At 34.9% G+C, this 17,232-nt stretch overlaps 1 protein-coding gene across 2 annotated transcripts; it reads right to left on the bottom strand.

Moving 5' to 3' along the window:
- Positions 1-840: 840 nt before the first annotated feature.
- On the bottom strand, positions 841-3,674 carry LOC107934485 (zinc finger CCCH domain-containing protein 62). 2 transcript variants are annotated; one of them, XM_016866931.2, is made up of 9 exons: positions 3,401-3,674; positions 3,217-3,323; positions 2,996-3,113; positions 2,774-2,835; positions 2,628-2,679; positions 2,408-2,513; positions 2,076-2,174; positions 1,880-1,994; positions 841-1,768 (listed from the first exon to the last, which is right to left on the bottom strand). In XM_016866931.2, exons 1-9 carry the CDS (start codon positions 3,526-3,528, stop codon positions 1,326-1,328), a joined length of 1,230 nt encoding a protein of 409 aa, XP_016722420.1. In that variant the 5' UTR covers positions 3,529-3,674; the 3' UTR covers positions 841-1,325. The 2 variants fall into 2 exon arrangements, with proteins under 2 accessions (XP_016722420.1, XP_016722426.1); XM_016866937.2 differs by having other exon boundaries at positions 1,854-1,994; positions 3,401-3,624.
- Between the last annotated feature and the right edge of the window lie 13,558 nt (positions 3,675-17,232).

Below are 17,232 nucleotides of genomic sequence, written 5' to 3'. Positions count from 1 at the left end.
GAGGGGTGGGCAATATTTGGGTCATGTTACACATATCATATTTGTATTAATTGTTTTAGTTAATATATATGAAGTTCCCTGAAATTTGCAATTTTTACTCTTTTTTAACTTTAATTGGTATCTAACCTTAAAATTGCAATTTCAATTTGGTACTTTTTTAAGGTATCTAACATTATTAATATACACGGACATGGCGACATGTCAATCTCACGTTGACAGGTGACAAAAAATTAAAAAAAAAAATTTAAAACTAAGTACCTACACTTGACTTAAATTTACATTTTAATAACTAAACTTGACTTAAAAGGAACAAATTGGTACTTAAGAGTTTTTTTTATCGAATAGGTACCTAAACTTGACCTCAGTTCAATTTGATATCTAAACTTTTTTTTATTATCCAATTAGGTACCTGAACTTGGCTTTTTTATTCCAATTAATACCTAAACTTAGCTTCATGGTTCAAATAAGTCATTCACAGAAAGTATTAATTTTGACCAAAAAGCCAAGTACCAATTTGAACCAAGAAGCCAAGTTCAAGTACTTAATTGCACCAAAATAAACTTTAGGTACCAAATTGAACTTTAAGACCAGGTTCAAGTACCTAATTGGAGTAAAAAACATGCAACAATATGAACTTTAAAACCAAATTCAAGTACCAAAATAATATATTTACCCAATTTTGACATATTTAATAATATTTTCACGTCTATATTCAAATAGCTGACACCAAAAAAAAAAAATCGAAACACAGACATGCATATAGCTCAGCCATCAGCTAGTCTTGTCCAGGAACAGGTAACTCCATGGGTCACCATCAGCAGTGGCTATCAATGACTAATCTTTGGCATGAATAAGGCCTAACTGCTATAAAACAACAAAACTATCAGTATATTGCTTACAAAGAGTTATAGTTGATCGGTTTAGATCAACTATCCGTCAAGCAAATCTTCATATATTTAATCTACACTGTAAAACTAAAATATCAACAGAAAGCAATGTGGCCTTAAAAAGTGCGCAAAATATATGCAAAGAATTGCATTGTTCAACCATATTACTATTACATACTATGAAAAGTGCAGATGTTCGTTTCCTATTTATCTTTGCATGATTTCCATGCTGAGAACGTAACTTCCAGCTGTTGCTTGTGCATTGTAGCATCCTAATGAAAATTGAGTCAAAAGAAATTTTGCGTCCATTTACACGCCTTTACTGCAGAAAGGGATCAGTATAACTGCCTGTCAACATTCATCAAATCTGGAGATTGGATCAAATTCCTTTATCTATTGCAAAAGTCAGGATTTGAGTTGGGATGGTGGCTGTAATTGTCAGTTGAACTGCTGGTTTTGAGAAGCAGGTATTGTCCATGGATCTACATATGGTCTAAAGGACAATGACCTTACCATTGTTGAAGTAGATCCGATATTATAGCTGGCAAACCCATGTGGTGCACTCCGGTGGTTAAAGTTTCGTTGAGGTTGATATGGATTTAGGATAGTACCGGCATATGAATGATGAAAGGCACCTGTATCTTCAGCAAAATGAACGGGTTTTTCATAACTATAAGAAGTATTAGAGACTCTAAACCTTGAGTTTTGCTTCTTTTTCACTTTTCCAACTGGAGAAGACACTTGGTAATTGTTACCCATACTTGGACACCTTGGAATAGGGGTTTTTCTTCGTGGGTTATTAATCTTTCCCCTGTCCGGTTCAGTAGTTTTTCTTTTTTTCAATGGTCTTGATTGATGTGAATGCTTTTGGCGTTTTGTACCTAGTTATAAAAAAAGAAACATGTGATGTAAAATTCCAGTAGCTCAATAGTCGAGAGAAATGGAATTCACAGAAACATAGTTTACTTTCAGCATCTCGCTCTCCAACATACCAACATCAGTAGACCACTTCCTCGTTATTTTCATTGCTTTTACCAGTCTTGCTGCGTTGCCTCGTTTGTGCTTCTCGGAAAGTACATGTTTTCTTTCGGCCTCATCACTCCAATGCTGAAGTAGACCAAAAAGAAAAAGCATAAATAAACCAAGCCCATCATGGCTAAAATTGTCAATTTCCAGCCGGATACTTGCCTGTCTGTAAGTTTTCAATTTATAAAGGTTTCGACCCTTTACAAGCAAAGGAAATAATGGAGGCAATTTCTTACTCCCCTTGCTCCATAATACTTCAACCTATACATCAAAAACACAGAACCGGTGGATACTATCATCAAGTGCACAAACAACTCATTGGGAACAAAAAATTACAGAAAACGCATGAAAGGAACAATTTGTCACCTATCGCAAACTATCACTCAGATTGGCAAAATCAACCGTTTTGAACATATCTTTGTTTTAGAAACCAAATATGTGCAACATTTACAGGAATTCTATCTACCTAACATAAGATAGTGCATTGGAATTACCGTAAATGTGTGTTGTTGTTTGGCTTTGCCATAGCTTTCCTTAACAACCCTTCCTGCAATAGTTCTCTTCCCCAGAAGTTTCCCACGCCTAGTCATTTTATTGAACCTGTTTTAAAAACCAAACCTTGATTTACATAGCCCCAAAAATGACAAGGAAATGTAAGAAGAGAAATAGACAAGATAAGGAGAATCTGCAATGTTAGTTCAGATAAGGGATTACTTCTTATAAACCTTCTGAGTAAACAAAACAACATCTCCTTTACAAACATCACCTACATTATTAAGTAACAATAACTTCGTATTACTCATTCGAATTGCCGAAATAAAAATTCAAATGAAAAAAAAAATCAATAACAGGCAAATTACCAGTACAGTTGATGAAAAACGATGACCTGGGATATAAGGCTTCAGCTCTCCCATCTTTTATTCTGAGAAAGAAAAAAGAATGTGTTGTTAAGTGAGGATTGTTAAGTGATGATACTAATACCTACTCACTTTTTCAAAGTTTTGAGAGATCTATTGCAACGTGGGAACAGAAAATTGTATGAAATTTCTACAAAAATGGATAAAAAGATGTGAAGAGATTACCTCCAATGCTCAAGAATTCTCTGTTGACACACTGCCGTAGTGCCTGTGATTCGGAGGCCATGGTTTCTCAAATAAGCTTTGAGTTGTTTCAAGCTCAAGCTTTCTAAGTCATCTCCTTCTATGGAATACAAGGATCATAAATTGTAAGGACTTCTTTTTGGATCAAATACAATTATTATTTTCAAAAAAAAATTAATAAATTCAAAGAAGGCAAATATGACCTTTGAGAAGAGTAATAACTCCATTGCAGAGAGAATCGTCGTTCTCGGTCCGATCATTATCGTCCGAATCGTTCTCTTCCTCTTCCGCTTCCTCAGTTTCATCTCCACTGATGATATGAGAATTAAATCAATATTAAAGGGGGGAAACCCGAATAAACTGAAAACGAAATAGGAATTACAATACCTGGAACCGGAAAAGCTTCTATCTTCATAATCATCATCGTCACCAACTTCTTCTTCTGTTTCGTCTTCTTCCTCGGAAGAAGAGAGGGAAATCAAAGTAGGTTTGGCTTTTCCTTTCTTATCAGACATTTTGATTGAAGTCAAACGGAAGAGCGAAATTTACGACTGTAAACTCGAATCAAATTTTCTCACTAATTATTTCTCCTTACGACCTTAAAACAATTTTAGTAACTTAACAATTTTTTAAGACATTTTATCTGAGGAAATCCGAGTCGACACATGTAAGGTCAGGTCGCGCTGGAAATTTAACGCCGAGTATCGAAATTAGCCCAACACTATAAAAACCATTCTCGGCCCAATTAGAGTCCATTATCTCCGTTTTTGGTTAATTCAGTTTTTTCCAATTCAATCAATCTAATATTGATTAGGACAATTTTGTGGGTTAATAAGCTCACTAAGTTTGCTTCTTCTTTTCGTATTAGTTAACCGCCATTCAACATCAATTCAAATGATTGTATTTCCTTCAAGAATTATGTAAGTGTTTGATTCTTATTTCCAAGTTTATATGCGACATTAAAGCCTACAGAATTCTTGGACAAACTTTTGAACACCTCTATTTGCGTGTTTCAGTCCAGATTAGTCTCATTATCTGTAGTCTCAATAAATTTTCCCATAAGACCAATCATATGGTCTTTAACCGAAATGTCAGGCTTTTGTTGGGCATTTATCAAACTAGTTATAGCCGACTGTCGAGCCAATGCAGCTTAACCACCGAATATATCCTCTAATTTGTTAGCATATAGCAATGATGTAATAGCCCGATTTTGGGCCTAGTCAGAACAATGATTTCGGGACTAATAATCCGACATAGAAAAATTTATTTTTTCTTATATTTTTATGGTTTACGTTTTCGAAAATTTTGACGTTTGGGCACTCAATTTAGAAAAAGGACTAAATTGCAAAAAGTTCAAAACTTGAGTTCTATAAGCTAGAGGTGTCTAATTGCTATGAAATTTTAAATTAGAGGTCTTTAGATGGTAATTAGACCATTACTTAAGTTAGTGGACAAAAATGGACATGAAGTAAGAGAAATTTTAATGTTTTAAGAAAAAGACATTTTGGTCATTTGGTAATTAAATGAATTAAAAAGCAAAAATCAAGCCAAAATCTTTGTCCATGTTCTCTCCCATGGCTGAATATCCCTAAAAAGACAGCTAGGGTTTGCTCATCTTCCAAGCTCGATTGTAAGTCCATTTTCCTCCTTTTTAATGCCCTTTACATTTTTGAAGTCGTTGTAACTCGATCTATCTATTTCTACCACTAATTTAAGAAATAATCAAAGTTTAAATTTTTACCCATGATATATATTTGTGTATTTGATGTTTAATGGTAGAAAATGTATGTTCGATGTAAGATAAACAACATTTACTAGGTGATTTTTGATGAAAATGTCAAAAAGGACCTATTTGTAAAAGTTACAAAAATGAGTAGTAAAAGTGTGATTAAATGAAAAAGGTGGGCTGGTATGAATATGAAAATGGTTCGGCTAGGCTTGGGTTTTGAAGAAATTGAATACATTTCAATTTATGAGCCTAGGGACTAAATTGTAAAAATGAGAAACATTAGGGGCAAATATAATTTTTCCATAATATGATTTTTGGACTGGATTGAATAATGTGTGTATTAAATAAGTTAAAATTGTCATTATAGATCAAGAAAAACGAGGTTCAGACCTAGATCGAAGGAAAAATAAAGTGTTTGACGAATAGGTCAAATTCTACTATTTTTGTACCGAGGTAAGTTCGTATGTAAATAATGCATTGATATATTTATGTTTTAAATGCTTTTATATTTTATGAATTGTGATTGACTCTTTGGACGTATTCGACAAAGTTTCGACAAGCGAGAATTCCCGGTTGAGCCTTAGGAATAGAATAGGATACGAGTGACATGTTACTAGGAACCCATGTGTTTATGTGATCTGAGTGCTAGTCTTGTACGTCCTACCAGTGGCTGGGTAGTCCGGCATGAGTTGCGAATACCTGACTGCTTGTGTGAGCACACTGTGTAGCTACGTCCTGACTGACAGCTTATGTGAGCAGCCTGTGAATAGCTCGAAAATGAGCCTATATGTATTATGAGACGTGAGGTAGCTTTGGCTACATGTATGACACTTATGTGTAAAATTTTTGAGTATCTGTTCATATTTCTAGTGTTCAAGGGGAATGTCAAATTTGTGAAAGACTCTGGTTATGATGTGAGTTGATACAGGTATGTACGTAAAACTCATACGTAATGAGCTGGATTATGTGATGAAACTTTGGCAAGGTTGTGATTGAGTAAGTTATGACTATAAGATTTTAATATCATTCATGCTAATTTTTATCATATTTATTGTATGTTAAATGTGTGGTTATGATGCTTATTATTTGAATAGGAACTCACTAAGCTTTATAGTTTACTCCCTTCCTTTCCCTTATTTATAGTGTCACCAAGCTAGCTCGGGGATCGAAAACTGTTGGAGATCCACTCACAATATCAACAAATATTTTGGTAACAATGATTTCAACATTTTGAGTTATGGCATGTATAGGGGACTTGCTCATTTTGTTATGTGTCATAATTAATTTGGCCAAATGTGTTGGCTTAAATTGGTTGAAAGCTCATTTTGTATAAGGCCATTTGAAATTGGCTACTATTGGTATAATTAATTTATACGATGATGGTATTTTTCATGGATGTGGGAATTTACATGTTTTAAGTTGGTAAGTATGTGATGTTTGTGCATGATAGGTGGTAGCATGTAAATGATGCGTTGATGTCTTGATTGTGGCTGATTTGATTGGATATATGTGCTTAGATTGGTGTTATGTTGTGTTGTGTAGGTGTGTGCAACCAAGGGTGGCAAAATTGCTTGATAAATAGCCTTATTTTTTTCCACACTAGTAGACATACAGGAGTGTGTCTAGTCCTTGTGTGACACACGGTTTGCCCATGGGCATGTATTTAGGCTGTGTGTCCCCTGCACCATAATTTTTGCAAAACAGAATGCTCAGAATTGAGCATACGGGCAGAGACACGGGCGTATGTCTTAGTCGTGTAGACGAAACGGCCTCAGGCACGGGCGTGTATCCTAGGCGTGTGAAATCTGCACCTATTTTATGAAAAATCATAAATATTAAATCGACCACACGGCCTAGAACACGGGCGTGTGACTTGGCTGTGTGTCTTCAATTTGTTCTTGGGTGACAAATAGAGAGTTACACAGGGTTGGGACACGGGCGTGTGTGACCACACGGCCTGCCCACACGGGCGTGTCACATATCCACACAGGCATGTGACCCTTGTTTAGTGAAAAATTTTCAAAGTGTTGTAAAATTTATTAAAGTTCTCGGTTTAGTCCCGGACCACCTCCAAATCATGTTTTGGGCCTCGTAGGCTCGTATTAGGGACTTTATGATTAAATGCAAAAAGTTTTAATTTGGACAAAAATTTATGACTCGAAATTGTATGTTTGTTCATGTGATAAGTCTAGTAACGCCTCGTACCCTGTTCCAGCATCGAATACGGGTAAGGGGTGTTACATTTAGTGGTATCAAAGCTACGGTTTAGTCGATACTCGAACTAGCATAGAATGTGTAATAGTCTAGCTATATATTCCATATATGAATTGTGATAGTGTGATGGCTCCTGACAATTTTAAACTGTATTTTCATATAGTAAATGGTTCCCGACTGAACTGAAGCTGATTGTAACATCCTGATTTTCGAGCCTCATTGGAACAGTGATTTCGGACCACAAATTCGACATAATAAAATCTATTTTTATTGTATTTTTATGGTCCATAATTTCACGGAATGAATTAGTGAAATTTTCGTTTAAAAATTTTGACATTTGTGCACTTAATTTAGTCAAAAGGACTAAATCGTAAAAAGTGCAAAATGTGAGTTCTAGATGTTAAAGGTGTCAAATTGTTGTGGACTTTAAGTTAGATGTCTTTGTATAATAATTAGGCCATTGGACATTTGTTGGACAAAAATGGGCGTGAGATAGGTGAAATGAACAATTTTTAAGTTAGGCACATTTAGGTAATCTAGTAAATAAATGAATTAAAAGCCCAAAATAACCAATATTGGCCTTCATCTTCTTGCTCCAGTCGAAACCCCATGGAAGCCATGGTTAGGGTTTTGTTCAAACTTCCAAGCTCAATAGTAAGTGATCCCTAGCCCTGTTTTCAAAGTTCTTTACATTTTTTAAGTTCTCGTAACTCGATTTACCTATTTCTACCATTATTTTAAGCTAGGGCTCATGTCTAAAAATTTACCCATGAATGACATGCATGTGTTTTGATGTCTAATGGTATAAAATGAATGTTGGGTGTTAGATAAACATCTTTTGTTAAATAATTTTCGGTGAAAACATCCAAAAGGACCGTTTTGAGAAAGTTATAAAATGTGTAGTAAGAGTGTGTTTTAATGAAAATTTTGAGATGCTATAGTTATGAAAATGGTTCGACTGGGCTTGGGTAACTAAGAAATTGAGTGCATTTCATTTTCCAAGCTAAGGGGCAAAAGTGTAATTATGATAAAATTTAGGGGCAAAAGTGTAATTTTGCTAAAATATAATATTTGGACCACATTGAATAATGTGACTAATAATTAGACTAAATGTGACATTATAGATCGAGGAAATTGAGGTTCGGACCTAGAACGGGGGAAAAACGAAGAATCGACAGTTAGGTCCCTTTTTGATAACCTTGGTGTCGAGGTAAGTTCATGTGTAAATGATACTATCTGATGTTATGTATTTTATATTTTGATATTGCATGAATTGTACATTTGTTTCCATGAAATTTATCAATAATGATTATGACGAAGTTCCTATGAATGAGAAATCCCGAATGAATCTTAGAGATGAATAGGGTACAAATGTCAAAACAATAAGGATATTAAGATTCCGTATAAGACCATATCTAGGATATGGCCTCGGTATGTGATTTCGTATAAGACCATGTTGGGGACATGGTGTCGATATGATATTTCATGTAAGACCATATCGAGGATATGACATTGAAACAATACTATATGTATGAGATTTCCAAGTAACCCTTGGTATTCTTAATCCAACCAGTACGTTCAAAACGAGAAGGTATGTGACCATATTATGAGTGGTACAGGTATGTACATATATCTCATGTGAAGTGAATTCAGTTTATGATGCATTATTGGTACGGATACGAATAAGTAAGATATGTATTTGTACCATGATGGTTGGAATAATTGGTAAAAGTGTTATTGACTTAGTTATCATTATTTTATACTAAAACAGTTTTAGATAGCAGCAGCAGTTCGAATTTGAAAATGCACCAAAAATAATATAAAGTTAGTTAGAGGTTGAATAAAATATATAATTAAAGCTTAATGAGCCTAGTTTCACATAGAAGAAACAGTATAAGAAAAAGAATATCAGATTATGAGATATTTGAATTTTCGTGAGACAGAGTCAAAATGTTTTCAGCATCCCCTATTCTGATTTTGGAAAATCATCAAAAACTGTACAAAAATAATTATGGGTTATAATTTATATTCTTAGATTCTTTAATGAGTCTATTTTCAAAAGAAATAAACAGGAACATCATTCGATCCCGTATGAGAAGATAATTAGTTTTTAGCAAAGAGGGGTCAGAACTGTCAAATAGCGAAAAATGGGTAACTTTGAAGAATAAACTGTACTAATTGGCTAAACCAAAAATTCTAAAAATTTTATGGTAGGAAGATATATGAGTCTAGTTTCATGAAAAATTAACGGATCTTAAATTGGAGCTCTATATCTCCAAATATAAATAATTTAGTGTCTATGACTGAAGTAGACAGCTTGACTGGAATTTGATCAAATAGTGGATTAATATGCAATTATAATTGTGATACCTTGAGAGTATGTAGTAAGAATTTGGTAAAAGTATATTAGTAAAATTTCTTATTATTTTCATATGAACTTACTAAGCTTTATAGCTTACTCCCCTCCCTTTCCCATCTCTTATAGGTTAATTTTTGCTAGCTCGGGTTGGAGATTGCCGGAGATGTCATCACACTATCAAGTTATCACGTTGGGTAAAAACGGACGCAACCCTCTTAAGTTTATGGCATGTATAGGGACTAAGTCACTTTGTGAATATGTCTTTATAAGTTAGCCAAATGTATTGGCTTGTAATAGTTAATAGATTGATGTTGTGGGTAGCCATGCAAATTTGCTTATATGGCTTAAATGGTCGTAAATCAAATTTTGTATACGTGTATGTGCCAATGCTTTGAAGACGTGGATTTTGTTATAAGGCATGAATGCTTGAAGATTTAAATTAGATTTGTTGGCATGTTGATAATCATGATATAAATGGATAAATTGAAGGTAAACCAATTATTTATATTATATGTGTTTTGGTAAGTTTGGACTTGGATAAGAGAAATGTCATGTGCATGCATGTGTCTGTGAGGATGCAATGCTTGAGCCTTGATTGTGGTTATATAATTGCTTAATTAAGTATGTTAGTTGCTATAGAGATGTATAAGTGTATGTGTACAACTATGGGTGACAAATGGCTTGAAAAATAGCCTTGTATTTGTCCACACGGGTAGACACACGAGTGTGTGTCTCAGCTGTGTGTGACACACGGCCTGCCCCCATGAGCGTGTAGTTTGGCCGTGTATCCCCTGCATCTTGTATTTTAACTTTGAATTGGCCACACGGGCTAAGACACGATCGTGCGTCTCGGCCGTGTGAGGGACATAGCCTTGGGACATGGGCGTTTGCTTTGGCTGTGTGCCCTAATTTGGTGATGACGTCATAAACAGAGAGTGGCGTGTCCCAAGCCACACGGGCGTATGACCCTGTTTCATGATGAAATTTTCTAGGTTTTCCCAGAAGTTTTTAAAGTTTTCTGTTTAGTCCCGAATCATCTTTGATACGTATATAGGGCCTCGTAAGCTCGTTTAAGGGACGTTATACATATGTATGAATGTTTTTGATTTGGACAAAATTTTATGGTTGATTTTATGTGATTATGTATGTTTAAGTCTGGTACTACCTCATATCCTGTCGCGGCCTCGGACACAAGTAAGGGGTGTTACATTTAGTGGTATTAGAGCTATGGTTTAGTCGGTTCTCAGACTAACCTATCGTACGTGAGTCTAGCTATACATGCCATAGTACTATTCTGATAGTATGATATCTCCTGGCTATAACAAAATTATTTTTTTAAGACAGGAATGACTTCCAACTGAGCAAATATTTGATAATGCTTGAAAAGGATATTGAGATGATTGAAACATGCTTATGATGTGTGAGATGATTGAAACATGCTTATGATGTGTCAAAAGTTGGAAAGGTATGAATAGAAATTCATGATATATAGATATAAATTGTACTGGATAGTGATGAGTAAGTTGTATGTTAATAATGCAACTATTTTGCTATAGTGTGTGATTGAATTGATATTGCATAAATTGTTTTGATTGTGAATATGAGAATGCATGTTGAGAAATTAATGTAGTAAAGACTTCCGGTTGAACATTTAGAATAGACTTGGATGTTCATACCATGACATTGGGTGGTATGTGAGCCAGTGTAAGACATGTCTGGGACATGCATCGGCATTGAGACGAGAGCTAGTGTAAGACATGTCTGGGACATCATCGGCCTCGGGATATACAAGCTAGTGTAAGACCTGTCTGGGACATGGTGTCAGCTTGTTGTGTTTCAGTGTAAGACCTGTCTAAGGCATGGCATCGACACCAATGGATGAGAGCTAGTGTAAAACCTGTCTGGGACATGGCATTGGCCTCGATATATGAAAGTTAGTGTAAGACCTGTCTGGGACATGGCATTGACTTTAATGTACTAGCCAATGTAAGACCGTGTTTAGGACATGGCGTCGGCATCTTATCCCATGTTCGAGGCTATTGAGTATTCGGTAGTATTCCAAATGGTTCAACGAAAGATTTATGATTTATATCGAAACGAGAAAAGTTATGACCATGTTGTGAGTGATATAGGTACCTATTTGAAACGTATGGTATGCGAGCTCGATATATGCTATATAAATTGAATTGGAAGATCAAATTGAGTATGATGCAGGAAATGAGTACAATCGTTCGATGACGAATTGATAGATAAGACCATGGTTGGACCATGGCACTACTTGTGAGTATGTGGAAGACCATAGCTGGGCTATGGCATCGATAGATGAGAACCTATGTAAGACCATGTTTGGGACATAGCATTGGCATCTTATTGTATGAACATGCTGGCTGACTCTGATGTTAAATAAAAGTATTGTTAGTCTGATTGGGTCATCATCAGTATTATTTTATCTCTCTCTTCGGGACTCTATTCTAGTATGTTCGGAATGAAGTTGAGGGCAAAAGTTTATATGAACTATTCTTCTATTTCTATCGAATGTTGTTCTGTCTTATGTAAAATATTTGGAAAGTGTATTATTTCTGTTATGATGGGATTCTGGAAATTGTTGAGTATTATCTTCTTCTGACTTTCTCTCTAAGATTATCAAAATCTTCATTATTATTTTCCTATGAGTTATGTTCTCGGATTTCTGATGAGATATCGTACTTAGGGTTTGTTCGTTCTTATTGTGCGGATTATCTGACATGACTCATTTCTAAAGTATGTTTCTTGGTCTGTTATGACTATGTTCACTATGATAGTATTTGTGGATTCGATGATAAGAATGTAGGAATTCCAGTACCTGGATTTCTCTGATTTTTTATGTCAAGAAATGTTATTGGTGAAGGTATGTATGAAAGAAGTTCAAGATTGAATTGTATAATGGTTTTTTTTTGGTGAGTATGACTAAGGTCACTAAGCTAATCGGAATATCTTGGTTTCCCTGAATTAATATGTTGCAAGGCCTTTGATTAGCATGATAAAAGAATTTTAAAAAGATTATGTATTTAAGCTATTTTTCTCAATATGTAGAAAAAGGGTATTTTGATATATATCATTATTCAATAATTGAGAACAACTTAGTTGTTTCTATCAGAGTGAGGTGATTTGTTGAAATGTGATTTGAGTTATGTGTGTATAAATATGTTTTCAGCTAAGCGAATAAATTCTGTGCATTCATGAGAATATATATAGACGGATAGCCTAAAGGAAGAAATTTTATTCTAGAAAGTATGATACGGAGATGTACCTATTGGATTGATTTGCTCGAATGAAATTACTATGAGTCAAAGTTGTTCTTGCTAATAAGGTTATCGCACACGTGAAAGTTTGAATGATCTATGCATGATAGCAAAGTTGAAAAGTTCTGAAATGTGTCAGTGAGTGGAAATTTAAATGAGTTCAGAATGAGATTACCTCTGATGTTGAAATTGCAAGTCAGATTTGACTTCTGTTATTGTTGTTGTTACTGTTATTTCGTGAGAGAATTTGTGTACAAATGAATCTAGAGCCTATGTAGGAAATCTTGTGGTACGAGACTCAGTGATAGCTTGTTTATCCATCCTAGAGTAATGAGTTGTGAAGTTATAGTAAGTAAATGATCTGGTAGAAGTGTTGGTTACATGATATTTTTGAGTTCACATTCAGATATTGATTGGTCAGCAGATGAAAGCCGAGAATCAAGGGTATTTAGGATTGGTACAGTCAGTGATAATACTAGTTTGCTATGAGATAGAATAATTATAGATTCCTTATCAAGATTATCCTATTCGGAAAAAGAAAGATGATAACTGGGTGGTGATTGAACAATTGACAAAGGAAGATCTATATAATTATTTCCGTGTGTACTGAGTTTGATTAACAGACAAATTGAGTGTATGTACTACTGTGAAAGAAATTGAGATCATAATGATACGTTTTGACACAGTGTGCTAAAGTTTAAAGGTGACTGGAAGGGATATTCAAGCTTTCAATCTACTTGTGATTTTGAGGAATTGGTGAAAGTGCTTCATAAGAGTGAAAACAACATTTTCTGGTAAGATTTTCGGGGACGAAAATCCCTAAAGGGGGGAAGAGTTGTAACATCCCGATTGTTGGGCCTAGTCGGAATAGTGGTTTCAGGACCACAAATCTGACATAAGAAAATCTATTTTTATTGTATTTTTATGGTCCACGATTTTACGGAATGAATTCATGAAATTTTCGTTTAAAAATTTTGATATTTAGGCACTTAATTTGGTCAAAAGGGCTAAATCGTAAAAAGTGCAAAATGTGAGTTCTAGATGTTAAAGGTGTCAAATTGCTACGGACTTTAAATTAGAGGTTTTTATATAGTAATTGGACCATTGGACATTTGTTGGACAAAAATGGGCATGAGATAGGTGAAATGAACAATTTGTAAGTTAGGGGCATTTAGGTAATCTAGTAAATAAATAAATTAAAAGCCCAAAATAGCCAAAATTGTCCTCCATCTTCTTGCTCCAGCCAAAACCCCCATGGAAGCCATGGCTAGGGTTTTGTTAAAACTTCCAAGCTCAATAGTAAGTGATCCCTAGCCTGTTTTTAAAGTTTTTTTTACATTTTTGAAGTTCCCGTAACTCGATTTACCTATTTCTACCATTATTTTAAGCTAGGGCTCATGTCTAAAAATTTACCCATGAATGACATGCATGTGTTTTGATGTCTAATGGTAGAAAATGAATTTTGGGTGTTAGATAAACATCTTTTGTTAAGTCCAAAAGGACCGTTTTGAGAAAGTTATAAAATGTGTAGTAAGAGTGTGTTTTAATGAAAATTTTGAGATGCTATAGTTATGAAAATGGTTCGACTAGGCTTGGTTAACAAAGAAATTGAGTGCATTTCATTTTACGAGCCAAGGGGCAAAAGTGTAATTATGACAAAGTTTAGGGGTAAAAAATGTAATTTTTCTAAAATATAATATTTGGACCACATTGAATAATGTGACTAATAATTAGACAAAATGTGACATTATAGATCGAGGAAATTGAGGTTCGAACCTAGAACGAGGGAAAAACGAGGATTCAATGGTTAGGTCCCTTTTTGATAACCTTGGTGTCGAGGTAAGTTCATGTGTAAATGATACGACATTATGTTATGTATTTTATATTTTGATATTGCATGAATTGTACATTTTTTTCCATGAAATTTATCAATGATGATTATGACAAAGTTCTGATGAATGAGAAATCTTGAATGAATCTTAGAGATGAATAGGGTACAAATGTTAAAACAATAAGGTTATTAAGATTCCGTATAAGACCATATCCGGGATATGGCCTCGGTATGTGATTTCGTATAAGACCATGTTAGGGACACGGCGTCGATATGATATTTCATGTAAGACCATATCGGGGATATGACATTGAAACAATACTATATGTATGAGATTTCCAAGTAACCCTTGGTATTCTGAATAATCCAACTAGTACGTTGAAAACGAGAAGGTATGTGACCGTATTACGAGTGGTACAGGTATGTACATATATCTCATGTGAAGTGAATTCAGTTTATGATGCATTATTGGTAAGGATACGAATAAGTAAGATATGTATTTGTACCATGATGGTTGGAATAATTGGAAAATAATATAAAGTTAGTTAAAGGTTGAATAAAATATATAATTAAAGCTTATTGAGCCTAGTTTCACATAGAAGAAACAGTATAAGGAAAAAAATATCAGATTATGAGATATTTGAATTTTCGTGAGACAGAGTCAGAATGTTTTTGGCATCCCCTGTTCTGATTTGGGAAAATCATCAAAAATTGTACAAAAATAATTATGCGTTATAATTTATATTCTTATATTCTTTAATGAGTCTATTTTCAAAAGAAATAAACAGGAACATCATTCGATCTCGTATGAGAAGATAATTAGTTTTTAGCAAAGAGGGGTCAAAACTGTCAAATAGCGAAAAATGGGTAACTTTGAAGAATAAACTGTACTAATTGGCTAAACCAAAAATTCTAAAATTTTTTTGGTAGGAAGATATATAAGTATAGTTTCATGAAAAATTAAGAAATCTTAAATTGGAGCTCTATATCTCTAGATATAAATAATTTAGTGTCTATGACTCGAGTAGACAGCTTGATTGGAATTTGATCAAATAGTGGATTAATATGCAATTATAATTGTGATACCTTGAGAGCATGTTGTAAGAATTTGGTAAAAGCATATTAATAAAATTTCTTATTATTTTCATATGAACTTACTAAGCTTTATAGCTTACTCCCCTCCCTTTCCCATCTCTTATAGGTTAATTTTTGCTAGCTCAGGTTGGAGATTGCCGGAGATGTCATCACACTATCAAGTTATCACGTTGGGTAAAAATGGATGCAACCCTCTTAATTTTATGGCATGTATAGGGACTAAGCTACTTTGTGAATATGTCTTTATAAGTTAGCCAAATGTATTGGCTTGTAATAGTTAATGGATTGATGTTGTGGGCAGCCATGTAAATTTGCTTATATGGCTTAAATGGTCGTAAATCAAATTTTGTATACATGTATGTGCCAATGCTTTGAAGATGTGGATTTTTTTATAAGGCATGAATACTTGAAGATTTAAATTAGATTTGTTGGCATGTTGATAATCATGATATAAATGGATAAATTGGAGGTAAACCAATTATATATATTATATGTGTTTTGATAAGTTTGGACTTGAATAAGAGAAATGTCATGTGCATGCATATGTTACTGTTAGGATGCCATGCTTGAGACTTGATTGTGGATATATAATTGCTCAATTAAGTATGTTAATTGCTATAGAGATGTATAAGTGTATGTGTACAACTATGGGTGGCATATGGCTTGGAAAATAGCCTTGTATTTGTCCACACGGGTAGACACACGGGCGTGTGTTGAAGCCGTGTGTGACACACAGCTTGCCCCCATGGGCATGTAGTCCGGCCGTGTGTCCCCTGTATCTTGTACTTTAACTTTGAATTGGTCATACGGGCTGAGACAAGGTCGTGTGTCTCGGCCGTGTGAGGGACATGGCTTGGGAGTTTAGTGTGTGCTTTGGTCGTGTGCCTCTAATTTGATGATGGCGTCATAAACACAGAGTTACACGGACTGAGGACGCGGGCGTGTCCCAAGCCACACGGGCATGTGACCCTGTTTCATGATGAAATTTTCTAGGTTTTCCTAGAATTTTTTAAAGTTTCCTGTTTAGTCCCGAATCATCTTTGATGAGTGTATAGGGCCTCGTAAGCCCGTTTAAGGGATGTTATACATATGTATGAATGTTTTTGATTTGGACAAAATTTTATGGTTGATTTTATGTGATTATGTATGTTTAAGTCTGGTAATGCCTCATATCCTGTTTCGACCTCGCAGACAGGTAAGGGGTGTTACACTAATGATGTAGAAAGTAATGCGCCGACTCCTGCTCAAGGGGTAGCGTCATCTGAAAATAGACCTCCCATGGTCAGTCAAGGAGGAGGGGCTAGGGAAGCCTCCTTCCACATGATGAATAAGTGGTATTTTAAGTTTGTTCGAACAAATCCAAATGCTCAACATCGTCCACCCCCTCCTTATCCCTAACCGAATCCCGTAGTTCCTCAAGGTGTGGATTTGGTAAGATTGAATAAGCCTTCGGTTGATAAGATTCGAAAGTAAGGAGCTGAGGAATTCAAGGCTAATGTAGATGATGACCCTAAGAGAACCGAGTTCTGGCTTGAGAATATTATCATGGTATTTGATGACTTATCATGTACACCCGAAGAATGCCTGAAATGTGCTATATCATTTTTAAGGGACACAGCATATCACTGGTGGAAGACACTAGTATCTGTGGTACCGAGAGAGAGGGTTACATGGGAATTCTTTCAAGAGGAATTCCGAAAGAAATATATT

This window comes from Gossypium hirsutum, chromosome A12 (genome assembly GCF_007990345.1).
Source record: "Gossypium hirsutum isolate 1008001.06 chromosome A12, Gossypium_hirsutum_v2.1, whole genome shotgun sequence".
NCBI classification, from domain to species: domain Eukaryota; kingdom Viridiplantae; phylum Streptophyta; class Magnoliopsida; order Malvales; family Malvaceae; genus Gossypium; species Gossypium hirsutum.
This window is presented reverse-complemented; position numbering and strand designations above follow the sequence as displayed.

What these genes read in the sequence shown, in the direction of transcription:
- LOC107934485 (XM_016866931.2), bottom strand. Translation starts at nt 3,528, where the DNA reads ATGTCTGATAAGAAAGGAAAAGCCAAACCTACTTTGATTTCCCTCTCT. An exon ending in GTTTTTCATCAACTGTACTG is followed by an intron (nt 2,680 to 2,773) that starts GTAATTTGCCTG and finishes TTAATAATGTAG; the next exon opens with GTGATGTTTGTAAAGGAGAT. An exon ending in AATTGAAAACTTACAGACAG is followed by an intron (nt 1,995 to 2,075) that starts GCAAGTATCCGG and finishes GGTCTACTTCAG; the next exon opens with CATTGGAGTGATGAGGCCGA.